Here is a 27415-nt window from a genome sequence, read left to right on the forward strand (position 1 = left end):
GGCACAGTAGATTCTTGTTGAGAAGCCAAATATTTTTTATTTCTTCCTCTACAGAAGTAATCTGTACAAGTTCTAGGTAAATTTACTTGAATTGACTGGAACTTAAGAGCCCTGGGTAAAAACCCTCCAGAATCAGTTTTCCCTTTTTATGACAAATTACAGCTAGATGTGCTTTAACTTACTCATCAGGTAGGTTAAATAAACTATGATTTCAGCAGGAAGAATGGACAGAGTTTAAATAAGTTTGTTCACCAACTTATTAATTCTTCTAAATTTGCTCCCCATGCATGCGCATTTTCCACACTAACAAGCACTGAAAGGCGGATCCACATCAATTACAGGGCAAAAATCTTTGCAAAAGGAAGAACTATTTACCTTAGAAGAAAATTTGAGATGAACCTCTGCTTCATCAGCTAAACTCTTCTTCAGCTGAGCCCAAGCTTCTCCTAGCGTCCTAGAAGAACAGAGTGACAATGATCAATGCCCTATTTTCTGTACAACCTCCCAGCGAGAAATGATTATGTGAACAGATAATTCTACTGATTATCTGGTGAACAGATTATTCTACTTCTCAGAGAAGCCTTTCAGTATTTGAAAATTACTCCATCTTCTTTTTTCCTTCAGACAAATTATTTTCTAGATAATGGCAGTTTAGGTACACTCCTCTAGACCCTCTCCAACAGCCTAGATTCCTCTTAAAGCATCATAACCGAAACTACACCATCTTCCATCAGAGGTCATCCAGTCGCCAACTGGTGACAGATTATTTTGTATCAGACACTCTTCTACATATCTCAGTATGATTGCTTTTTTAGACAACAGTGTGAAGTTGTTGATGAATAAGCTTGTGATTCACTACAGCCAAATCCTTCTCCCACAAACTGTTATGTAACTGTACCTTTCACATCCTGTGCAAGTATAAAACCTGGTACTTTATCCTCATTGAAATGCATCTTAATTTTTTTCAGTTAATTTCTCCAGTTTAACAAAATAATTCTGAACTGAAATCTTTTCTTCAAGTTGTACATACCATCCCTCCTATCTTTGTCTAATCTCTGATTACAGTAAATCCATTATTTATTCTATCATAAGTCCTTAACAAAAACATTGAAAAAAGTCTGGACTTGGGATGAACCTTATGGGATCTCACTCCATAGCTACTTTCTGCAGTTTACTTTTCATAAATAGTGGGTATGATTTCTTAGCTAGTTTTGCATCTTATGCTTTATTTAGGACACATTTCTCTTGCCTATCTACAAGAATCTCCCATTGCAAAAAGCTATACTAAATTAAGAGCTATGATGCTGACTTCTGTTATTCCATCACTGGAGGAATTTAGGTTGGTTTGACATCGTTTGTTCTGTATGCATCCACAATAACTACTCATCACCTTAGTTTTCTACTAAGTGCTTCTAAAAAGCTTGATGGTTTATTCCACTACTTTGCACAGGTTAAATAAAGCAGAGTGATCTACAATTTCCTGGCTCCTTCTCTCTCTCCCTCACTCCCTTTTCAGACAGTTGTATTTTCCCCTTCGTGATAGCCTGAAAAATTGCCTGGCATCTGCAATTTCAAAATAGTGGTCTGTATCTCTGACATTGCTTGAATGAGTTGAGTCCTCAAGTATGGTGTTCATGACAGCTAAACAACCTGAGACTGTTTTACCTATGTAAGCGCCCAACTCTTCTCCTTCCCTAGTCCCTCCCCGAGGTCCCATCCCACTGTCCAGTTCTCACTGGCACTATTTAAGCAAAGAAGGCACGTCAGCCTTCTAGGCATCTTCTGCATCTCTTATCCAACTACAATGACTTAAATGACCATGGATTGTACCACCTTCTGTGTATGTGCAGCAGCGCTGTACTCACAGAAACTTAAACAGATCCATCCTGACACCACAAATCGGTCTCATCTTGTCACCCTCGTGTCCCACCCACATACATGATGGTAGGTCTTTCTACCACCAAAGGACGGCAGAGAACCCCAGAGGGACAGCCCATCCCATACTTTGTGTCAACTCCATAGATTGCTGGACAGCAAAGCTGCAAAATGCTCCGCAGAGTATGAAACCAGCAGCGGTGACTGGTGTATTCACAGAGCAGCCGATGGGGCCCCCAGCTCATACCTTCTCAGGAACAAGAGGAATGCCCTGGTAAGTGTTTACTTTGAGTGTGCTAGGCTGCAGTCCCACTTTTGGCTCCTTCAAATCCTCCTGTTGGCTGACTCTTCTTCCCTCACTTTTTAAAATTAAAATCTTCTTGGGCCTCACCAATTCCCAGGATCTTCTCACTAGCCTCTTCCTGGCCCTAGCCAGTTTGGCCACCACAACACCAGGAGAAGAAATTCCAGCAGGACCTCCTTCCCTCACCTTACACCCCCTCCAGGCAGAGTGTCACCGGGCAGTGTTCCCAGCTCCCTGCACTCTGCTCTGTGTCCCCTTCAGTTCCCTACTTCAACATTTTTTTATGCTTTGGTCCTCATTCCCTCTCTTTTCACTTACTGTCCCCTAGTTTCCTTCCCCTTCATTTTTTCAGTCATTCCCTCCTTCTCCTATTGGGGGCAGGAGACAGTGGGAAGAAGATGTGGAAGTAAGTGGTTTTAGCTTCAACAGAAGCAGGTTAACACCCACCTCTAAAGGGGAAAAAAGAACAGAAACCATCATCAGTGTAGATGCTCAGAGAAGTAACAGCCTAGGTAGCTTTCTGCAGTTTCTGTCCTTGCCTACTGGAACCTGAGCAAACACCTCATGGAGCTTCACTGCCAGCAGAAACAGACTGTGTCAGAACTAGGGTGAGGACAATCATTTCCAGCCTTGCCTTTCAGTGCTTATAGGGTTTGTGTCGGAACAAACAGATGTAACAACTTCTAATCCTTCAGAAGAACTACAATCTAGTCTGAAGTGCATTGCCTAATACTTTTTTAATAACTTCCAAAGCATGAATATGCTGACAACCTGCTGCTTTTCTTGGAGGGTCAGACCCACGATGAGAAGAGACTTCTTTGTCCTCCCTCTGTCTGTGCTGCTTCAATATATTTATATATGCTTCCACATTCAAAATAATTTAGTACTTATACATGCAAAACCCTAAAGGACTAGTGCTGGCTAGAACAAGGATAGCATAAACACATTATTGGAACCGCAGTGTTTTATACACATATTTCTAAAAATTTACCATGAACATCTTCAAGAGAAAAATACTCCAAAGCAGTTCTATCCTTCCCAACACACCTAAGCTAAATAAACCTCTAGTCAAATAGAGAGCTCAGGAAAAATATATATACCTGCATGGGAGGAATGCTTTTTATGTTAAAATTCTTGTCTTCTGCAAAAGTCACAGAGACACACTTACCCTTCTTCCTGAGCAGCCAAGGAATTCTGAGACAGTTTGGACAGGTTCTTAGCATATTCCTCCTCAATCTTTATCCTACACTCACAAACACACACATACACACAGAAAATAAAAAGACAGCAGTAAGTAAGCTTAAGGCAGAAACCCACACACTTCATTTAAAGAAATTCTCTGCATTTTAACAGATCTTGGCCAAAGGAATTTTCCTTTCGGTCTCTAGGGCTTGGCAGCACCAGCTTCAGGATCCATCTCTCCCCTCCATATGCTAAAAATGCAGTGGCAAAAGCAGGGATATATGCAGGACAGCATGTGCGATAAAATTAGAAGAAAAACCAACAGTTCTTGAGCAAGTAACAGGGACAAAGTGTTTCTACTGTGCAACATGGACTGTCTGCAAAACTGGGCTCACTCAAGAAGCATGTGTTTCAGTCTGCTGCTAAACGTGAGGTCACATATCCTTAAAGCAAAGATGACAGAATGCAGAAATATAAAAAAAATCCAAATGAGGTTTGGGGTGTTGGAATGAACCTCTCCTAGGGACATCGACTGCCTCCTGCTTGTCACTGCAGGTGACAAAACTGGTGAAGATGTGGCAGGGGCTTCTGTCACCATGAGGTAGTGATGGAGCCTCCACCCCTCATCCATTCTGCTCACTGCCCTCTCCGTTCACTCAGCAGAACCACACCAGGAACAGGATCTGAGCTTGCCAGCAGTGGGGGTGCAGAAGGAAGCTGTTGGCAAACAACCACTGTGGGAATGGCTGCAGGGAGAAGAACAAGTGTAGCTGCTGAGCAAGGGGACAAGGGTAAAAGCTGATTGCACAGCAGGGAGGGAAGGAGCAGCTACTGGTTCAGAAGTGATGTGCACCATGCCTGAAACCCATCTCCATGTCCCCTGAGTTCTTCTGCTAGTGAAACATTTGCAAGGTACACGTGATCCCAACTGGGGCAAACAACTGGCTATTTGCTCAGCAGAGCATCTCTAACAGTGAGCTGAGTGGCACCCAGGTGGAGCAACTCCTGATTCTGTTCTAACTATGTACAGGCAGAGGAAAAACCTGGTCTGAAATCTATCTCCTTCCAGTGAGAAGACAGAAGGTAGGATATTTTTGGCATGCCCATTTGCAATAGGTAGTTGAGCAAGCACTGTTATGCATGGCACATTTGAGACAAAACGGGTCCCTTGAGGGCAGCCAAGAGGGGTCTGATATTCTGGGCTGCTGAAAATATGTTTTGGATGTCACTCTGCAGGATGCAACTGGCTGAGGCCCAAGGTGATATCCAGCTCACTACAGCACAGTACAACTACAAACCTCACCCAGCATGTGGGGGTCCCCTTCTTCCCCCTCCTGTGAAAACAAAACCAGTCAGCCCTCCATGCCTGCTGTGTCAAGATCAGCAAACACAGCTGCCCAGAACCAAAGGCTACACTGTGATTAGGACTTCACTATGAAAAGGGCTTTATCCAGGCACATTTCACCTGACCTACTTTGAATACCTACTTTGGTATGAGACTAATCTTGTCTCAGAAGTGACAGTTTCTATGGACTGGAAAGGGAGCATAGTTCAACTATAATAAAGATGCAAACATCTAAATGTAGCTGAGAGAAATATCCAAGTGTACAGCCCTGCTTTTGCCTCAGTTACCAGGAGTTCCTAACCAAAGCTCTGGTCTATACCCTTCACCACACAACTTTATTCCTACTGGATTTTGGCTTACGGATGCCTTTGAGTGGTTTACTTGTGGCTGCTAGGTGTGCAAAGATGCTAGCTGCTCTGTTGACTGTTCTGAGCTGCCCATACAGACAGACCCTCACACAATCCATGTCTCGGTCCTCTGTCTCATGGACAGAGGAATAACCATGTTTCATCATAAAGATTTTCTGTGAAAATAATGAATTTAAAACCCCATGAAGTTCTTCCTTGATACTGCTGTAGCTGGGGAAGTGTTGAATACAGCAAGACAAAGGAAGCCTCATGATTTTCACAATTACACATAAGGCACATTATGTCTGCTGCCACTACTGCTTGTCCTAAGCGTGGCACCCTACATGCAATGTCACTGGCTTCGATGGAAGCGCTCCTTACCGGTCCCAGCTTTGGCCCAGGCTCTGGGATTTCAAGTGTTACTTGGACTGCAGGTGGACAGCACTATTAATAGGGCAGACTGCCTGGCAAGGAGGAATAACAGTTAAAAAAAAAAAAAAAAAAAAAAAAAAAATCAAAAAAAAAAATCACAGTAAAAATGTCAGTTTGTTATTGCTTAAGAGCCCCAATTATAAGACATAAATTGTTCCACCCCAGTCTGGCATCTGTCACCATCTGTGGCCAAAAGACCCTGAACACCTCAGAAGAGGCTAAAAAACAAGATGAAGATATACATCAAAAAATGAAAAAAAAAAAAAAAAAGCCCCCTGGCCAGTAGGAACACCCTGCAAACTCCGATTGTGGTGACTATGAAACACCAACATATCATACACAGGGACTCCTGAGCCTTCTAAGCCTACCTCCAGAAATCCACACAGCTGTTTCACAGCCACTCCACCTTCACACCAACAAAACTCTGAATCTCTTGTTTTCACTAACTTGTTTTAAAATTTCCAGAATTTGAAGAATTTCACACTGCAGTCAGAAGCATTACAAATTATAAGTGCACTTTGACCCATACCATCTTGACTTTATTAGTTTTAGCTGCTCTTTGGTTGTTTATTCCCTGCTCTCTTAAGCTTCTTTTTTTAAAATAAAGTAGTTCGTGTGCCCACATTCCAATAGTTCATGAAAGCCATGCTATAATGGATGAAGAAAAGCTACAAAGGGAGGCAAAGATGATCTGATGTGACTACCATGTAAGAAGAAACTAAGTAGATTAGGACAACACGGGGAACACAGAGAAAAGGTGACAGAGGATATCTGACAGACATCTACACAACTGTCACTGTGTGAAGAGAGTGACTATGAGTGTTTTTACACTAGTTCTCCAGATTAGGAAACAAGAATGAAATTATCAGACAGAAGCATTATTAATTTTCTGTAGTGCATAAATTGCAGAAGTCTCCCACAAATTGTTGCAGTGGTCAAAAATATAAAAAGACTCAAAAGAGTTAGACAAGCAGTAGAAGATGTTTACAAGTATCTGCTGAACATGGCAGAACTAAGGCAAACTCTGGCTCTGGAAAGGCCCACACTTCTGGGTATTAGAAGCTGGGAGGACAGAGACTCTCATGCTCTTTTCCTCTTACACACTCAGTACTACCACAGTCTGATTCAGTGGGCTAGACAGACCTTCATCAGACTCGCTACAGCCGTTCTCCTGCTTCTGTTTCTTTTCATGTGGCTAAATAATCTGCTATTTATTTTAAATTTTCTAAGGATAGCCCAGCTCAATTAAAAAGTGAATGGCCAAAAGCCTAAGGCCTTTGCTAGTAACCACCCTACTTCTTATACTCAGAGAGACTGATGTATTCAGGGCAGCCTGCAGAGTTTCTTGGCCATTTTAGAATGCTTACTTGAATGTAAATGCTGGACCATATTTCCACTTTTGATTTGAAGTATTTTTTCCTTTCCTTTACACCCACACCCTTGATCTTTCAGTTCAGTCAATGTACTAATTATTTTCCTCCCTTTCTTGAGGTCTGTCTTATTAAAATTCCAAGTCTGTATTATAACCCTACCTTTCTCAACAAGAACTGAATGAACACATAATTGGTCAGTCTAGGATTGCTATTCACAAGTAGTTCTTCTAAAAGCACCTACCTGATAAACTAAATTTCAGTTAATAGTACCTCTCGGTTATTTGATGAAGAAATCTAGTTACCGTGTCTCATCCCAGCTTCCTATTTAAAGCTATTTTAGCTGCCTGAACCTCACCTCCAGAAGGCTGGTTGTACAGATGGAGAGAATTTTTCTGGAAATGAAAACCCCTACTTAAACATGGTCTTGTATTCCCTGAGCCATCTGATGGTCATCATAAAAATCTTATCAGCACTTCCACCCTCTTAGCTGGGAATGTAAAAGTTTGCCTGATGGCATGAGCTCTCATTTCTGTGAGTAACCTCTCCAGCTCAACACCATCCTTCTTTTCCACCCAGAGCAATCCTGAATCATTTGTTCAAAAAAAAAAACCCCAAAAGAACAAAACAAAACAAAAAAAATCTATTAATCTTTTAGTAACTCCCATCTAGATTCTCTTCACACGCCATTCCAAACTGTCTTTGTTTCCAGCACACAGTGAATCTTTTCTGTCTTTTCTTCTCTAACAGGCCCATTTCTTACTCTACTGGACATGAACATGCCTCTTTCCAGTGTCAGAGCTCCTCTCTCCTTGTTCTCTCTCATTTATATCAACTTCCCCTCCCTATTGAATGCTCCTTTCTTTTGTTTCTGTCAAATGTCATGATATATTACTTTATTCAGAGCAGCTTTCCTCCTCTTTTCCCTGGCCATGGCTATCACAATTCTGCTTGCCTTCTCCTTCATCTTCTAGCCTAGCAAAACTATTTCTCAATTGTATTCTGCCTTCACCAGCTGGTCCTTTCTTCTACCTGTATCCTCTGGTCACACTTCTTCATGGATCACAGAGACAACTGTCTCTAGGACTGTCTTATGTCAAAGGCAGTAGGTACCACAGGTGGATGCTGGGCACTCTGCACCTCCTGTATCAGATTGTGTTTATTGCTGGGCTATACTTTGCATTTCTCCACTGCTGTCACATCTGTAATACTAAAAAAGGGACGAGAAGGAGAAAGAAAATAAACCACAAATGAAAGCAACTATCTGCACATTCTGCACAATCAAACTGCCCCCAAACACCACAGGTGCCTGTTACCCACTCATTGCTTCCACCTCTACTGATTTTTATCAGCACAGTCATGCTGTGTCTGCAGCAGCGGAGCAGGAAGGCAATACCAACTCAGCAGCAAGTACCAACATAGAGGCAAAAACAGAGGACAGCAGCTCCTTCAGCTGGTGCAATCGCCTCCGGGAGAAAACATCCATCAGCGTGCTCTGCCTTCCTTGTGGGAATAAACACTGCTTGTTCCCTGTGGGCTGTTCTCAGGTTTTGAGAGTCATCCTCAAGATGATTTACACTGGCTTGGACACATGACAAGCAATTTCAAGTAATAGTGACACTACCTATTGTCACATCAACTCCTGTACATGGCTGAACTGAGCATCTATCAATTGCTTGTTTGGTGCTCAGTGCACTTCCCACGTCAGCAGAGCAACAGACCATTAATGGCATTCTGGCAATTTCTATTGGCGTCATCTGCCTTTATGACTTGGGGTTCTCTCTAACTATCTGTATAGGTCACTTAGCTCCATAACCAGCTTAAGTCCCAAGTGATGTCTTTTTACATCTTCCTCTAGGAAACTGTGCCTATGCTCCATGTCAACAAGTTGCTTCTCTGTTTTTCAGACAAAATATTTCTTTTCTACATATCACCCCTACTCTGTTTTTCGCATGTCTACATTTTTTCCTGAATCTGCAGCTTAAAACCTTCTTGGTTTCCTCTGTCTAAACGGACAGCCTGAATGCAATACAACTGAGACAAGTACAGCAGGAGAGAAAAGTGAGAGCTGGGGAGGACTGGAGAATGTGGATGGACATTAAAGAAATATTAGATGTTCTTCAAGAATTTGTAGCATATCTTTTACGCAGTTTAAGCTAGGTCATTAACGTACTGATGGAACATCTAAATCAGGAAAACAAAAGTTGCCACAAATAGTTAATTTGATAGCAAAGTGCTAATTACCTTTCTCGAACAAACTCTGCCATTTCTTTCTGCATTTGTTTCCCTTTAAGTTGCTTTTGAAGAAGAATTTCAAATCCCGACACTGTATTGTTCCCTTGAGAATCCTTCTTATCAGCCTGGAAAGAAAAAGGAAGTTCAACAAAAAGATATGGGGATAAAAACCAGTGACATGCAGTTCCCAGTGGCAAGTGTCCGAGGAGCACTCCTCTGGTGGCAGCTGACTGGCTGCAGCACCGCAGCCCTTCTCAGAGGAACAGTCCAACACTTTCTCTTTCCCCCTCCTCTTGTTACTTTTTTTATTAAAAAAAAAGAACTTTTACACTTATTTTTAGCTAGCATAAGACTAGGTTGGGGCCAAAGCAGCAGCCTTCCCTTCCCTTCTGCCTAGGCCTCTCCTACCCACTAACACTGCTGGGCTGGCTCAGGCAGGTGTGAGCCCCGATGGCTCACCCTGCAAAGAGAAGGGATCCTGGAGCCAGTACAAGGGAACTGCTGGGGGAGAGAGGAGGACACTGCTGCTCCTTTCAGGTAATGCAACCCTAAATGACCTTTAATAGACTGTCAAGTTCAACCCTGATCTGCACTCAGAGAATCTGCACAGATCTGCTGTAAAGCAGGGTAAACCAGCAACGTGTTCAACAGACCACCTCCATGCATCCCATCTTTCACCCTACACAGCACTTTCCAATGGTTGATCAGCTTCCTTCAGTTTTGATTGTAATACATTGAATGGTTGGAGGGTAGTTTTTTTAAGATTTGATTGTATAATCATCTAGGGGGTGTTTAAGAGTAGTGTCAACTTAGTGCTGAGGGATCTGGTGTAGTTGGGAACTGTTAATGTTGGGTTGATGGTTAGACTGGATGATCTTCAAGGTCTTTTCCAACCTAGACAATTCTGTGATTCCGCTACTTCAGGGTTGCTACAAGGACCAACAGAGTCTTCTCTCTGCTGTCTCTCTTCTCTGTGCTTTTCCCTATTTCAGAACTTAATTTCCTATACTCCTCTAACAAACAGGCCCGGAGAACCCTTCCCGGAGGACTACGGGTTTTGCTCCAACACCCTGGGCGCTGCACATTTTCACAGAGAAAAATGCCACATTAATCAAAGCATAAAACTTGCACGACACCACACCAGGCACTGGGCAGCTGAGACAACGGGAGGAGTGGAGTTGGTTGAAGAAGGAGGGAGAGCCACCGGCAGACCACGGATGGCAAGGCTGAACAAGTGGAAAGTTCCGGGAGCAGAGCTATGGGAGGATAAAAGTTTGCAGAAGAAAGGCAGCTTTAAGTGGAGTTTCACTGAGAGCAAGATGTGGCCAAACAGAAGGAGCCAAGCAGTGGCCAAGCCTAAATGGAAAGAACCAAGCAGGGCAGTGACTACTCTAAGACACATGCAAAATCAAGCCTATACACCGTTAATGATTTGATGCTCATTGGGACTGGAAGACTGAACAAACTGAAGAAACTTTGATGGTTTGGTAATGCGACCATCTCCAAGTACATTCGTGTGTTTTAGCAAGTTACTGCCATTAGTCCTTAGACCAATGCTGAGTGAGCACAAGCCTCCAAGAGCTACACCTTTTTGTAAGTGAAACTTTTTTTTTTTTTTTAAATGGAAACACTTCAATAACTGGTAACCAAAACCACATACAAAATCCATAAAATCTTCACTGTTGAAGGTGGTAGTATTCCCCCCGCCCCCCAAAAAACAGTCTTCCAGTAGAAGATTTTTTATATTAGCTCCACATTGAAGGACTACTATATCATTTTAACCTGATTCAGGATCCTGAAAGCAGAGCTAAGCACGACAGGACACACACAGAAACACAGACACTGGAGACTTCCTGTGCTGAAGGCTGCATTAAAACTACTCAATTTAAGAGTTACTAATGGGCTTGCCCTTCACAAACCTCACCCTTTAAAAAAAGTCATTCAACATCTAGCCAGAACATTCTTTGGGGGTGAGTTTTACAATTTAACATAAAATTTGTATCTGCTTGTTTTAAATATGATACCCCCAGACTCCTTGTGCTTCACTAGCTCTCGTGCTCGGGGAAACACTGAAATAACATTCTCTGTCAGCCACCTCACTATCCCCACTCCTGCTGCACAGCCCTTCTGGCTGAGGTATGTTGAGAAGTCCCCCTTTCCTGACCAAAACCCTCTCCTGACAGCTGACTTTGCCCTTCTGGACACTTCCAATCTCACATCTGAGACCAGTTAGGTGATTTCCACCTGATCTCCACTGGCATCTTCAGTCTCTCTGATGCTGCCCTAACACATTGCATTTCAGCCCAAATTCTCCTTTACCTTGTACCACAAATCAAGCTGTTTGCTCCACTTTTTGAGAAGCTCAGGAGCTGCAGTATGGCATGTGGCTGGCTGCCTACTTACCCAGAAATAATCACAGTAGCTCCACTCTGAAGGTTTCAGCAACTGCTGCTCTGGCATTACGTCAGGGTGGGGGAAAGTCACACAGTTTATCTGTAAAAAAAAAAGCAAAAGAGAGTTAAAAGATAATGAAATTTTGCTCTTGATGAGAAATATGCAAATGAATGGTTATACACACACTCTTCCAATCGGAAAATCCACAGTGAATGCACGTCAGTGAAGAAAAATTGGTTGTTGCATGGAAACAGCAGCTAAGTATTCCCATAAAGCTCCTCTAAGCAAGCAGGAGCGTTCCCTCAGAGGAAAATAAACTACCCATTTCACATGATGAAAATCTGCCTGATTTGGAAAGCACCATACAGGGAGATCTCCTAGAAACCTAACAAACTGTGGTAAAAATCCTGACATGAAACACACTGAGCACACCCGAAACACAAGAAATAGCATGAACAGCAGAGAGCACTGAAGGCACTATTGTTATATCTCATCAGAAAATCTTGGCTACGGTAGTCTCTGACAGGATTAAAAAAAAAAAAAGTTATTTTTTCAGTGCATGGCCCTTCCATCTATCCCAGAGAAAGTGATGCTCTGTGCAAAAAAGAACAGGGGCTCTCAAAAGTCAGCTAGACTTCTGTGCCCCAAAACCACAGCAATTTGTGAGACAGGACACATCATACAGTCCTTAAACAAAGGCATACAAAAGTACAAGTGCTCATTAAGTTATCATAGTAGAAAATGTAGCCTGATAAAAGCACAGTGGAAGCAAAGAACGTGACAGCTACTGCAGAACATGCTGCAGAACAACTCTGGATGCAGTTTAGCCCTTCCAGGGAAGCATCAGCGAGTCAGAGATCACTGCCAATACATAACGCTTGCCTAAAATTTCTGCTGGTCAGGCACACTAAAAGCTGTTCCTCTTACTGCACCCACAGGTTCACTGACACTAAGAATACTTGTGCGTTAATCAAGGAACCAACAGAAATTGGGGATGGAAGACTCACAAATGTAACAGTATAGGTTTGGGTTTTTCTGGGTCAGGAGATCAAAAATAAAAAAAGCTGTGGGCAGGGTTGGCGAAGCTGTGGACAGCCCTAAAGGCAATGCTTACACGCAGTCAATCTGCCTTTGGGCTATTCAGAGAGGAATAAAAAGGACAGGGTGACATCCTGCAAAGTGCTGACACAGTGTAAACCCAATGTGCTAGAGCAATACAGACAAAGCCTTTACAAGGCTCCTCCTACAAACCCACAGCGGATCTGCCACTGTCTGCCCATGCTGAAGTTTCAGTGGCTGCCCTGTATGTAATGCCAGAGCTTTCCCCACCCGCCTTCTCCACAAAAATCACTCTGTCCCAAGATTGCTAAATCCATTTTAAAGCAGGCTGCTGACCCTGTACCTACGGTGTCTTAGGCTGCCACCTCTGCTAGATCCTAAACCATGTATTCCCTTCCAGCTTCTTTCCAGCTCCCATCAGGCTTCAATCTGATCTGCAGGAGGTCAGAGAACGGGCTCTCACTTCACCATCACTTTGCAGGCAGCAGCCGTGCACCAGTGAACCTGCATCTCCAGCCAGAGCCAGCCTCCACCAGCCACACGGTCCCAACAACAGACAACAGGAGGTGCTGAAAACACCTCCCTCTCCCTTCACATTCCCCATCAGAAGTGCTATGCATCAGGAGCTATAAAACATCGGATCAGATCAGAGCAGGATGGCTGTGCGACAGAGGTGCTGGTGCTCACCTGCCACCACCACAGCCTCTAGCACGAAGCTCCTCCATGAGGGATGTTTCACTGAGGACAGCTTCTGTCTCTGCTGAAGTTTTCCTCTCCTGCCTCTTCCCTGTCAGCTCAGTTATCTCAGGACAGCACCACAAGACCACCTTGCCCTGTTTTTTTTGGTAGGCTGGGTTACCTTCCCCTCTCCATTCAGGGATCACCAGGTCTAAGAGCCTGAAAGCAGATCCCATCACCTGCTGGAAGCAGCCGGCCACAGGAGAGGAGCTGGCACTGCTCCTCCAGGCGCATGCAGGGGTGTGCAGAGCTTCTGGCAGGCACTGCCTCAACACCCTGTTAGGAGACTCCTCTCATCCCCACCAGGAAGTTTCACAACTGATCATCCCAAATGTCTTAAGAATACCATATAGAAACCTTAAGCCAAACTGCTACTTTCAGCCAGCATCTGACAAGGACCTAGCTGGACCTGCGCCGACAGGCACACAAGGGCAGACAGACAGAACCCGCCGCTTCACCTCACAGGTCACCAAACCCCACACCACTGCTGATCACAGCTGTGCCTGTACCCAGACACGCCTCTGTGCTGTCACAGCCACACGCTATTTTTCAAATAACACAATACACTGTAGTTTCACCTTAGAAAAAATCAGAAGGCCTCAGAACCTGCTCACAATTGCTCTTCCACGTATGAGAGCAGGCCAACTGCTTCCTGGGAGCGAGCAATGCTGCACCTCATCCTCCCAGAGCAGGGGAGAGAGGGGACACAAAGTATCGTCAGCAATGACATTGTTATAGGTAACCATGGGATGTCAAGACAAGCTTAAACAGCTTCTGGCTTTGAGGATTTCTAGGTTTGATGCTGCATTTAACACTCACTGAATAATAATGGGGGTGACAGCCACAGATCACATGGATGCCAGCCCTTCCAGCCTCTCCAGAGCCTCCAGCCTCTCCAACCCCTGCAGTAACTCCATCTCCTGAAGCCCCTCCGGCCTGGCAGCCTGCACGAAAACACTGCCCTGTGCACAGCTACCACATGTGCTGACACAACATACATCACAGGCATCCAGGACAGGGTGCTGCCTCTTGAGAGCAGACTGTCAAGCTACAGGAACTTGGGATTTAGCTCAAGTTAAAAATAGTTAGCAGCAGAAGGCAAAAGAGGTAGAGAGACTGCATGGAAGTTTTAGGGATGCTTGAAATAATTCACATCTCCACATCAGGAGCACCAATACCGCAGTGATGAAAGGAGAAGCTATTCTGGTTTCTACCCGTCTTGCAGAGAATGGCTAGGAGGTCCCCTGTGGAAACACACTGCTGAGCGGAGTTTTGTGTCACCTGAGGCAACTTATTTCAGCTGAGAAAGGACCAAATGCTTCCCATGAAGACAGCAGTGTTTTCAAGGCAGATTTCTGAGGCACAACAGTCACACTGGATCATGAGAAAGGGGGGAAATAGGCACCTAATTGCATTTTGCAGCTTTTACCAGAAGACTGGGCATCATAGCACTGCACACCAGGACATGGAGGTGATGCGCAGCAGGAAGCATGTACAGTGCACACACAAGTTTTTTCCTGCAGCTTAAAAATCTGCACAGGGAAACTGCAAGGAAAATTCCTATTCCCTGCTAAAAAAAGCACCTGTTTCACAAAAACTAAATCTGTGTCGACGGGAAGCAACTTTAAGACTCTCCATTACATCACTAATGTCCTGAAGAAATAAACACAGGGTCACTGGAAATGCCCACACTCGGGCTGGTGAAGGGCTCCCACTGCAGCGGGCTGAATGCAGCGTACCACATCCACACATGCTGCAAGAGGAGGAATGGTGAGTGCACATTCACCAGGTGATGAGAGTAGGGTTAATTCACATGTTTCTCAAAGAATACATCAGACTCAAAGTTTGATGAATAGATCAAACATTCTTCACTTCTCAGAAGCTTATATTTAACTGTCCAGAAATGATGCTGAATTGTCTAGAAAAAGTCATGAGGGTCTAGTATCACATTTAAAAGGAAAGTGGTGTCAGAATTAAAAAAAAAAAAAAAAAAAAGCAAGCAAGCAGAAGCTTATTCAATCTTAAAAAAAAAAATTTAAAAAAGGATTATTGATGTGATAAACAGAACAACAGAACTTAACGTAACTTAGAGTTTTCTACACAAAGTCCCAGAGGGGGCACAAAAATTTTCAAAACTCTAGAAACATTACTAAAAGTTATGCACAACTGCGTAGCAAATCCTGTGACTCTTTCTTTTAGATTTCTTAAACAAGAGCTCTTGGATCTTATTGCTGAAAATTTCTAAAACCTTTCAGGGTTTCCCAGCAGGGAGGGGAACACCAGGCTGGCACTGAGCAGGACACAGCCATACATCAGTAGTGCAGTGACCACATCTCACCCTCTCCCCCCATCCTCACTCTGAAATGCTCCTTTTCTTGTTTCTAAAATCTAAGATAGCTGAAAAAAAAATCACTCTGGTTCACCAGCTTAGTTCTGACTGATGCCAAAGCATCTTGAGATGTTTGGCAGCATTAAATAGCTCTATTAGTCCCACAGTGACGTCCCTTCCCTGTGCAAGGGATCCCTGCTGTCACTAATCATGAAGGACAACTGTTCTCAAGCCAGTCAGGCTATGTACAAGGTCCAGATTCGAACAACAGGATATACCATCGCAGTGCTAATCTCTTTCAACAATGCTGACTAGCCAAAAAAGCCTGAACAAAAGCATTCAGAAGCTATTACAGCTGTAATGCCAGTAAGAAACAAAACAAATTAAAACACGTACCTCAGCTAATGATGGAGTCACATAACTTTAAGAGAAAACAAGGCCTTATGACCTGCATTACATTTGCACAGGCTCCACTGGGACAACCAGGGTGATAATCAGCTTCACCCTGATATTAAGTTCTCATCCAGCCTCTTCACTAATAAAAATAATGGCTGTTGTCAGCTTGCAACAAAGCAAAATTAATGACAGGACACCAGCAAGGTGTACTCCAAGTATAAGCTCAGCAACACGTTGCAGACAGCAGCCTGTCCTTCCAGCTGCCACTGGACACAAGTGGCACCATAAAACCTGTGTGAGAGAGCCACTCTGTCACCAAGGCTAGGAGATGGTGCACAGCCAGAGAAGACGTGCTGTGAGAAACATGGAAACAAGGCTCGATGTGGGGAGAGAAGAAACTACACAAGCAACACAAACTGATGCACTTCTTTTGAGCTGCCTGCTGTGTACCAAACTCAGTCGAGAGATTAAAATACTTTTGCCTGTATACTGATCATGAGAAAAAGCAATTATACTCTTAGCAGTTAAATATTCCAGCTCGTATTTCACATGAATACAATGGCAGTGATGGCAAAATGAGCTGTTGACATTGTAGGCGACTCTCGATTATGTCTGAGATGCAAAAGGGTGACAGAGGAAGAACGTCACAGGGAGGCAGGTGAGCACGCAGGATCTGTACAAGAGCGGTGCACACAAGAACAAGGACCTTTGTTGTGTTGGACACACACATTCATTTCATGGATTTCAAAGTCCTCTGGAAGCTTTGAAGTTGCTACTGGCATTCACCAGTAAATGAGACATTGCCAAGCAACATGAATAAAGCAAGAATAATTTGATCTAGGCTTAGATAATCAAGTACATGTTTATTACATAAGACACTATATAAATAAATCAGCAGACAGTGGGTGAGCTTGCTGTGCCGTGCTAAAGTGACTAAAGCAGGGCAACATTCTTGCTCATTTCTTCAACTTAAAAACGCAGATTATTTTTCCTGATTTCTGCACATTCACAGCACTTTAAACACAGCACAGCTGTGTCAGACTGCCTGACTTCAGTATCTGCTTTACAATTTCAGCTGAGACCTGAAAAGTACAATGGTCAACTCCACTAGATGTAATGAGTTCACCTGTCAAATGGAACCGTTTGGGTAAAACAAGCCAAATACAAAGGCTGGAGATCTCAGAAGAGTTTACGAACAGACAAAGGCTTGTACAGTTTTAACTCCAGACAGGGAAGCCCAAGAATGCCTAGACTGTGTCTAGGTAGCTTCAACATCATGAGTCTGCATGATGTTTTAGAGCTGGCAGGGTGATGCTGCAGCTGTGGTACGACCGAAAGGGAGAACACAGAACTGAAGTCCTGACTGTTAACAAAGTCAGTTGATACACTTCTTATTTCAAAGATAAGATTCTGCCAAAAGTGTTGAGAAGCCCTCTTTATTTGGTCTATCCATAGAAAGGTCCAGAGACAATTTGGTCTGTGCCTGTCAGAGTAGGGAATTTCTGACAATTTCTACCATGCGGTGAGCCCCAGGGCAGAAGGAAGGACGGTGCTGAACATGCAGCCTCATCCTGCGTTCGTCACGTTGTGTCTGATGCAGAGCACAGCAGCAGAAAATACCAAGTTACTGCGTATAGGCTGCCCCTCTTCCCATCTGCCTCACATGTTCATCTGTGTCCAACATACGCAATACAAACGCCAGCATTTTTCAAGTCATGCTGTATCTTGACAAGGCACTAAAACATTTTTCAGAAAGAAACCCACACTCAGAAATACTGTATCATCAGATGGGTTTCTTGCTCTTCAGTTGAGACATAGCTCTGTCCCTGTCAATACCCCCTTGTACCTCCTCCCTTTAACTCTCCCTCACCTATGGTAAAGGAGCTTCTGCTTCCACAGCAACTCAAGGCCAGAGAGACAGCTCTTCAGGAATCAGACAGCAAACCACGCAGCCTAAAATTAATGAGTGTACCTTGAAACTCACTGCAAAATCAACACAGACCACAGACCGGCACTGCTGCTTCCTAAGTCAGCATCAATAATTTGTGCAAGCGGCCGTTTCGTAACTGCCTCTGATATAACCCAGCAGGGTTTTCCCTTCCAAAGAAAACACAGTGTTAGTAACATTCATTTACCAAAGAGAAAACACCATACTCTTCTTGTTGGGTGCATATAGATGAGAAATACTCCAGCTCCCACCCGCCTTCAGGATTTCCAGAAGCTGTGCTCCCAAGCGGCTATCTGGATGTAGAGGAGGCAGACGGCAATGAACTCCCACCCTCTGCTGAAAGTGGTAAAACAGAGACAGGTAGGCTGAGGCCGCTGGTCAGGCTGGACTTCACCTGATGTCTGCAGTTTGCATATCCCAGGATTTCAGTTTGGGAGGAGGTGTAGTAGACTGAGACCCACAAAGTTAATCACAAAATTCCCCTCTGCAAGAACAACTTCTGCCTGAGCACTGCTACAGACCAGGAAAAATCGTATGACAGCAAGCTAAAGACGTGCCCCGCAGCTCTGTTAACCAGAACATCCCAACATCAGCTTGAGTGGTACTGAACAAATATAACCTCCTAGGAGACAGGGGGAAAAATTACATTGCTTTACAGCTCTGTATACTCCATATGAAAATACTGTTTTTCACAATGGTTCCTTGATGCAGGCAATGGCTTGGACCAAAGAGCTGTTAAATTCAGCTTGGTTTTTCTGTCTGGTGCATCGCACTTCAAAACTTCAGACTTCTGCTGGAGAAACACACAGTCAGTGACCCTGACATAACACACAACACCTTCTTGCTTTGCAGATGCTACAAGATGGCACATGGGCCAGCAAATACGACAATGAAAACCACCCTCAGTGAACAGCCTGAGCCCTCACCCCCGTAAGCAGTATTTCAGAAACACAAGCACTGTCGCTCATGCTGTCCCCAGCGACCCAGTGCACCTCGCCCCAGGACCGTGTCTAGTCCCTCTGGACATGATGTTCAGCCCCCAGTTTGCTCCTGCCCCTCTGTCCCAGGCGGGCAGTGGGCTGCATTAGGTGCCCCAGACACGTTTCCAGCCCCAGGCACTACGGCCCTGGAAGCCCTGCAGCTGATTTCCTGCGACATTTGCAAATCTGTCCAAACCAACAAATGTAAATTTACTTCATGACATCCCACTCTCTCAATACACTAATTAACAGTAACAACGTTTTTTATTCATAACAACTGATTTTGATAACCAACTACTGAAGATTTTTTTCCCCAGAAAACTGCACCTATGTGGCAACGACTGACCAGCACTGCAATCAGAGACACCTCCTCGTGCTCCTTTTGAACCCTTGTCCCTGTCACCAGAAACCCAGGGAATCATGCCCACCGGCAGATAAATCAACAGGCTGCATGTGGTAATACAGACAAGAATCTCCTCCTCATCGTAACACTTAACAATGATGTATAACAATTAAATCATTCCTTTTGTTCTCTGGGATTTTATACCCTGCCAGTGCTTGCAGCTGTAAACATGTTTATTGCCTCTCCTTTAGCATTGCAATTCATTTATCTGCTCATTTATCTTCTTTATTATTTTCTTTTAAATAAACCCTTCTATTCTCAGCCACTTTCATTAATCAATTTCGATTCCGTCCTGTTTTTAAACATCTGTCCTGCACTGAGGAGTCCAGAAATGCAAACTGTGTCCCAGATGAGGCCACCAGGCATACTAACGATATTAATATCTGTAAACACGGTACTGAGAACATCTTGAGTCAGACATATTACTAATATTAAAAAGCAAATATAAAATTAACCTCATATCAAAACCTGAAATCTTTGCTGATACTTCTCATCAGAAATCTTCACTTGGACAATCTGGCACAGAAAAATACCTTCCAAAACCTCTCTGAGAAAAAAATACAGCTTATGTCTTGGCAGGACATTGATCCATCTTCTCGAGTTTGTATTTTTCTAAGCTTTCAGTGGTTCTTCAAATACAAAGGCGGGGGGGGGGTGTGTGGTTACCAGATGAGGAAGTTTTTTCAGGGCACCTGGTCCACAGCCAGCACCTCTGGAGCACACGTGCTCCTCTTCCTCGGTCCGTCCTTACCTCCGGCTCACCCCAGAACGGCAGAATCACAGGGAAAATGATGCTGGAATCCCACCCGGGTCAGAGACCCCGAAGCCCCCCTTGAGCCCCTCACTGACTAGTGTTTAAACACCAGGATTTCTCGCGGTGGAGGCTCTGCCCGCCCGCCCCCCGGACTCACCGTCAGGCTGCTCTCCTTGCTCTGCCGCCGCGGCGCCGCCGGGGATCCCGGGGCCTGTGGAGACAAGCGGGGCGCAGCGTCACGGCCGCTCTCGGAGCCCAGCATGGCGGGCGCGGGCCGGCGCTAGGCGGACCCCATGGCGCGGCTCGGCTCGGCGGCGCGGCTCGGCGGCTCGGCGCGGCTGGCGGGGGAGCTGCGGGCGGTGCCGCTGCCCCCCAGGCCGCCTCCCCTCGCCGCCGACAGCCCGCGCGGCCAATGGCGGGCCGGGCTCCAGCCGGGCCCCCGCCCCGCCGCCGGCCGAGCGCTTGGGGTGGCCCCGGCCCGGCGCCCCGCCTCCCGCCTCCCGCCTCCCGCCTCCCGCCTCCGCCGCGCCGGGCGCTGAGGGGTGGCCGTGGCCGAGCCGCGGCTGAGGAGGTGCGGCCCTGCCCCGCCGCCCGCGCTCCTGCCGCCCCGGCGGCAGCCGACCCGCAGCGTGCGGGCTCGCTCCCGGCAGCGGCCGCCGACGGTGCCGCGGGCTCCGCTCCGCGCGTCCCCCTGCGCTAGCTCCGCGGCCCCAGTGGCCCCGCGGAGACACGCGCGGGGGGGCCGCGCCCGCAGCCCTCGGGCTACAACCCGAGGCCGGCGTCCAGGCGGAGGCAGCGCCGGGCCTGCCCCGGGCCGCGGCCAGCGGGGCCGCGCTGCTGCTCCCTTGGCGGCAGTTGTGACAACCTGGACAGGCGGCATTGAGCCGCTCTCTAGGAAGCCGTAAACAAGGCCTGGCCCCGTGCCCGGCACAGCACAGCTCCCTGTTGTTCTCCGTCGTGGCCTTCTCCCCCTTGACCTGTTTCCAAGAAATGTGGCTCAGCTTGCCTGAGGGGTTTTGCCAGCATTTGTTTGCACGATGGCTGCCACCCAGGTCTAAGAAAGCGTCCTGGAGAATGTCTGGGAGCTGCTCTGCAGCAGGAGACGGCCTGTGCCAGGAACAGACAAGGAGGCAGTCAAGGCAAAGCAGCTTGGGATGGCCTGAGACAGGCAAGCAGGAGAGTGACTGGCCAAAGCGTGTGAGAGTTTGAGGATGCAGAGAACAGCTTCTTGCAACCACCAGTTCATAGTCGGATGTTCCCCTTACTAAGGACTCTCCTGAAAAAGCAGCCAGAGCTCACAGGAAAAGCAGGCTCCCAAGCGGGCGTGGACCCAGGATGCGCTTAGAATTAATGGCACCAGCAGCTAGTTACAAATTCAGAACTAGTTACGGGTTCAAAGCAAGAAAGAAGCCAGGACTTCACTTTGGAAAGACCTGTAATAAAGCAGCAATGGAAAGGAAGTATCATGGAGGCTGCTGCAGTCAATGAGAAAAGTTATGAAAGGGATTTTTGTCAGTCTGATGGCTGAGTCAGCTGAGCAAACCAGTGAATGTGACAATGGACTCCCCATGTTATCTCAGATGCGAATTTGACCAAAAAGGTGGCTGTAAGCTTGAGTCAGACTCAGCACTGTAAAAATGGATAGTGGCAAAAGTTCTTACAAAGGAGGTTCTGGGGGAGTCAGTTAATCTGACTTGTGTGCCAAGCCAACTGCACAAACATTGTGAATCAGATACCTTGAGAAATTAAATACTTTGCACAAAGATTAACATAGCTTTTTATAAAGGAAGTCACAGCCTGCAAGTTTATACGGGTTCTCTGAAGGAGTCACAGCAGACGTGTGGACAGGGGTGTCTGGTAATGCACTACACCAGTTTCTAAAATGCTTTTGACCTAGTTTAGGTGCCCACATGCTCTACCTCCAGCCTGTGCAAACTGCTCAGAGAAGAAGCACACAGGCAGTTAAGTGCAAGATGGTTGATGTGGAAGGAACAGGGAGTCCAAAGTGCTGGACTGTGTCATGGGAGATGCCATGAATCCACTGGTGGGGAAGCAAAACCAGAAATGCTGACTTAGCTGAAACAACACACATGAGGGCAGAACTGAAGACCACTACCTAGGAGGCAGTGGGTGAGAAAGTGGGTTGAGGCAAGGAAGGACAGTTGGCAGACAACAGAAAACAGACAAATAGGGAACATCAGAGGGACACTGAGAGCAACAGGCAACCTGGTCATCATCGTTGCAGCACGCAAATCAGACAGACATTTCACTGGGAGTATTTAAGGAGCTGCACCGCAGAAGTACCTACTAGTTAATGTAGAAATAAAACAGAGAACTCGGGTCCAGTACCACCGGGAGAAAAACGTCAGCAGGCAGGGAAACATAACCAATGAGAGTGAAACCCACCAGCTATTCAAGTGTTGCTGTTTTGGCAGGGAACGAAGAGTTTCATGGAAGGAGCTGGAAGAGGGCCCTGTGCTGCATCTGCAGACCTGCGGGGAAGACTCTCCCAGGGACATGAACTGGTGCAAGAAACAGTGCAGGGTTATTTATTGAAAATTTGCACAAACAGGCAGGGGAGACCGGCTGTCCACGGGTCAGCGTCTTGAACACTAGCCTGGGGTGATGAGATGGGTGAGGCACAGGCTATGTAAGGCACAGAGGAGTGCCTGTAAAAGGACATGCAGGAATAGATGAAGTAATTGAGAAAAAAGCTTCAGACAAATTCTTTGTGAATACTGTCTTTGGGAAGGAAAGCTGGAGCTGCAAGAAAATACAATGAGATACAGACATGGGCAGATGTGGAAGTCTAGAGAGAGGACTGTGCTGGAGACAGGCCCAGGCTTCAGGCTGTAGTGACAGGAAAATTTGTAGGGTTGTTAATAGTGACTGAAGTGGCCTGGTGGATTTTTCAGAAATGAGTGATAGCACAAAAAAATCCAAAGTATCTTGGCATTTTGTGCTGTTTTACGAGTTAGACACAAAGACTATCCTGGATGCAACAAATCTGTCTGATCTGACAATTTCTAAAAGAAAATGCCTCTTGAGCTCCTGCTCTGTACGGATTCCTAAATGACTTAAGTGAAGACCTATTTATTCTTGGATATTACTGTTTGCCTTTTTCCCCAAAACTTACCTGGGGGTCCCCACTGGCTTTTCGGAGGCTCATATGACCAGAGTCAAGCTGGTGTACTGGGGTCCCAGAGATGTGGTAGCCATTCACTGTTAAGAACAGATAGAAAGTTAGGAGGCTTGCTGCTGGTAGAAAACTAATAATTACACATTTAAAAACCCGATCACATAATTGAATATACAAATATAAATCACAGTGCCTTTTTTGAGTCACCAGTGTGACTTAGACCTCCAGCCTAAGAAAGTATGGATGCTTCTCCCCATCCCAAGAGGCCAGCAGTGTGACATGTTAGCTCCAACCCAGAAAGGCCCCAGAACCGGACTCTACAGAAGCTTGGCTGATGGGCCCACTCCACCCACAGGATCCTGCAGCAGGGTCTTGTCCGCAGTTATGACAGGAGTTACTGGGCTGGAAAGAGCCAAGAAAAAGAGACCCCCAAACTCAAAACAGTTCCCATATCACTATTTGGTAAAACTATGTGTTTGAAGAAGTAGGGTATGTTGTATTGGGTTTGTGTGGCAAGGTTTTAGTAGTGGGGGGGCTACAAGGGTGGCTTCTGTGAGAAGCTGATAGAAGCTTCCCAAGTCTGATAGAGCCAACACCAGCCGGCTCCAAAACAGAACTGCTGCTGGCCAAGGCCGAGCCCATCAGCAATGGTGGTAGCACCTCTGGGATAACATACTTAAGAAGGGGGAAAAAAACCCTGTGCAATAGAAACTGCAACTGGAGAGAGGAGTGAGAATATGTGAAAGAAACAGCTCTGCAGGCCCCAGGGTCAGTGCAGAAGGAGGGCAGGAGGGGCTCTGGGCCTGGAGCAGGGGTTCCCCTGCAGCCCGTGGGGCAGCTGTGCCTGCACCCAGGGAGGGGAACAGGGAGCAGATCTCCACCTGCAGCCCGGGGAGGACCCCACAGCAGAGCAGGGGGATGCCTGAAGGAGGCTGCGACCCCGTCGGAAGCCCATGCCATGGAGAGAGAAGACCACACTGGAGCAGGTTTGCTGGCAGGACTTGTGACCCTGTGGGGGACCCATGCTGGAACAGTTCATGAAGAACTGTGGCCCATGAGAAGGACAAATGTTGGAGAAGTTCATGGAGGACTGTCTCCCATGGGAGAGACCCCATGCTGGAATAGGGGAAGAGAGTGAGGAGTCCCCTAGGAGGAAGGAGCAGCAAAGGCAACACGTGATTAACTGATCACAATCCCCATTCCCCATCGCTCTGCACAGCTCGGGAGGCGAGGAGGTAGAGAAAATCAGGAGTGAAGTTGAGCCTAGGAAGAACAGAGGGGTGGGGGGAAGGTGTTTCCAGATTTGGGTTTTAAATTAATTTTCCCACGTTGAGTCTGCTTTGCCTGTGGTGGTAATTGCTGAGTGATCTCCCTGTCCTTATCTGAACCCATGAACCTTTTGTCATATTTTCTTCCCCCTGTGCAGCTGAGAAGAGGGAGTGATAGAGTGACTTTGGTGGGCACCTGGTGTCCAGCCAGGGTCAACCCACCACATATGTAGAAAGCACTGGTTTAATGGAGATGGGCTTTGAGCTTTTCACGTCAAGATAGCAAGCCTTGTAAGATGTTTATGGTTCATGTATACAGCTGTAGGTATTTTTATTTTTGGAATACACTGAGCAAAGAATAATGCTCAAAGTAGGGTTAAAACAAGATACACAACTACATTACAAGTCCTTTGGTCACAACAAAATGTGCAACCATCAAACATCTTCCCACTCAGCTCTGCTGATAAAGAGTGGCATTAGTTTGAAAAAATACTACAAAAAACATCTTCTAGACTGCATTATTTAGTTAGATGGCAGCAATGGCCTCTTCACTGAACACTTTTTATTCTAGAGTAATTTTTGCTCTGCTTTGCCTTTCTGCAGTACACAGAGCTTTTCAGTATAGTTATACAGCTGATTCTCTGTTACTTGATTTACTGTAACTTCACGTCAGGACAGAGGTGAAGTGGTCAACTCTAGCTACCACATGCCAAAACGCTTCATTGTGCACACGTGCTCCGCATGGAAGAGCTCCAGCCAGCCCATGTTTCCCTGCCCCAGCAGAAAGCAGGGCTGGGAAAGGCAGCCTGTCCTGTCCTCCCAGAGCTGGCAGCCCCGCTGGCTCGCTGGGCCATCATCTGCCTCTGCTCTCCCAGGAAGGAGCCATCTAAGCTCTGAGCAGACACTGCAGGAAACCAGCCGGAAGATGCATCAGTAGGGAAACAACAGGCAAGAAGATGTATCAGACGTGAAAGCCCCACCATGTTCACTCTGCTACACTCCATGACCGTGTCTGTTAAGTCTACATCCCAGGTAATCACAGCATTTTCCTTTGCTCTGCTGTGTGGTAGAGAAGCAGATTCACCCAGTGCAGTGGTAAAGCACAGCATCAAACAGTACCTGCAGAACTCTTCTGTGACACAGGGCTCTTTGGAGTCCCGGGCACACTGCTTGGCCGCTCCCAGGTCGTTTCTGTTGAAGGGAAACATCATTGTAAGGGTGATGGGGGCCTTGCACACGCACCGCTTACATCTATCGCACACATACAAATGGTCGGACCCTCAGTCTTCAATGAATCTGGTTCTCACCCTATAGGTGCCTGCACCTCACTGCACTTCCCATCTCCTCTCCTCTCTCTCTGTCACTCCCCAGCCCGGGCTCCCTTGGCAACCAGCTGGGATGGCTGGAAATTGAGCAGACTGGGAGCTGTCTCCCTGGTTCTTCCAGAGCAGGTCTGCCCCAGGGCACCTGCTTGGCCGAAAGCAGAGATACAGCTGTAGGGCAGACCCTGCCTGTGTGCTGCCGTGACAGCGCAGACAGCCCCAGCAGGCTCAGTTAAGCCCAGCCCAGGGTCCCTCCCGCAGCCCCTGCTGACACAGACCTGCCCCCCCTCCAGCCGCGGTGCAGCCGCTCCGGCCCTGGCCCTGGGGACAAGGACCAGGCGGTGGCAGTGCCGTTGCCCCCACTCTCTGTGTGAAAGGCAGCTGTGAATGACTCAGAGATGTGGTTTTGGTGACATATACAGAGACTGTAGCAGGTTTTATCCTCAAAAAAGCTATTTCCCTGGCAAATTTCATTCTTTCCACTCAGATCCTTCGGCAGCTGGGACGGGCAAATGTATGTCACTCCAGTTTGATACTCAGAAGACTGCTGCTGCTTTTCCCCTCAGTTTCCACTGTAGTTTAGCCATTCTGCTCATTTTCTCAGCAAATGGAAAATTTTTTTTGACCACATGCTAAACACAGAAGATTTAATTGCAAAACTTTGTAGAAGTTGCAAAGAGCAGACAGTGGAGTTAGAAGAGCGACTTCTGCAGAAGTCTAGCTGAAAGCCCAAGCCACCATTCTTTTTGAATAAACATAGTGGTACCAAACCAAATAAATAATACTGACTGCCAGTATCAAATAAGAAAATACAGAAGTCAGCGTGATCAAGTCAAAGGACTACTTTGGCCACTTCATTTGAAACTGTCATTCCCAAAATCCCATCAAACAGTCACCTAACCCTGCCAAAGCCTGAAATCTTGCCATCTCTCAGTATTCTGGATGAATATGGTTAAGTGGCAATGGAGCAGGAGAGGCTGAGAGAGCCTGTGGGCGTAATGGTTTAGGGTTGGCAGTCTGCACTTCCATCGGGGCACATAAGGCCTCCTATCCTTGGTGAGTGCTTATCTGAGCAACAAACAGGATGGTAACATGCTTTAGGAACCATAAAAGGCCTGTTAGGCAAAGAGGGAGTGCTGGTTTATCTGTCTATATATATACATTCATGCACATGTATACACATACCGATGTCCTCAAGGGTTGCGTTCGGTTCCTTGTTTCAGGAAAGGACTCAGGAATACAGATCCCAAATGGGGGAAGGTCCAACCCCCAAACCTATCATGCCCAAATCCTTGAGACACATGTCATGCTTCCCCTTCTCCCCAAGTCACTGCATGGTTTTGCTTGCAAAGAAAACCACTTTGAGCTTCCTTTCCTTGCAAGTGCAAAAACCTGGTGGATTTAGAAGCTTGATGAATCATGGGGAAATATTTAAATTTTACTCTGCTTTTTGTGAATTGGGTTAATAAATTCCATGCTAGGTCAATAAGGAAAAATTGGAATGTGTTGTAACTAAACAAAAGGAAAATCAAAGGCTAAGATTTGTCTTTTATGAGTCAGCTTGTCTTGGCTTAAAATAGAGAAGTGTATGGTTA

General features: G+C 46.1%; 1 protein-coding gene across 4 annotated transcripts in view; it reads right to left on the reverse strand.

Annotated features, from left to right (window-relative positions):
- GAS7 (growth arrest specific 7) overlaps nucleotides 1–27415 on the reverse strand; it is a 105732-nt gene that overhangs the window by 20722 nt on the left and 57595 nt on the right. For 3 of the 4 annotated variants that reach the window (XM_074921707.1, XM_074921708.1, XM_074921709.1), the window contains exons 3-9: nucleotides 25618–25689; nucleotides 23228–23313; nucleotides 20249–20302; nucleotides 11494–11583; nucleotides 9100–9215; nucleotides 3348–3422; nucleotides 376–454 (exon numbers count right to left, since the gene is read on the reverse strand). In XM_074921707.1, coding sequence (XP_074777808.1) covers nucleotides 376–454; nucleotides 3348–3422; nucleotides 9100–9215; nucleotides 11494–11583; nucleotides 20249–20302; nucleotides 23228–23313; nucleotides 25618–25689 — 572 coding nt within the window. Of the gene's footprint in view, nucleotides 1–375; nucleotides 455–3347; nucleotides 3423–9099; nucleotides 9216–11493; nucleotides 11584–20248; nucleotides 20303–23227; nucleotides 23347–25617; nucleotides 25690–27415 lie in introns of all 4 variants that reach the window. The other variant, XM_074921706.1, reaches the window with a different exon arrangement.

The sequence above is a fragment of the Athene noctua genome, chromosome 18 (genome assembly GCF_965140245.1).
Source record: "Athene noctua chromosome 18, bAthNoc1.hap1.1, whole genome shotgun sequence".
Classification (NCBI taxonomy): Eukaryota; Metazoa; Chordata; class Aves; order Strigiformes; family Strigidae; genus Athene; species Athene noctua.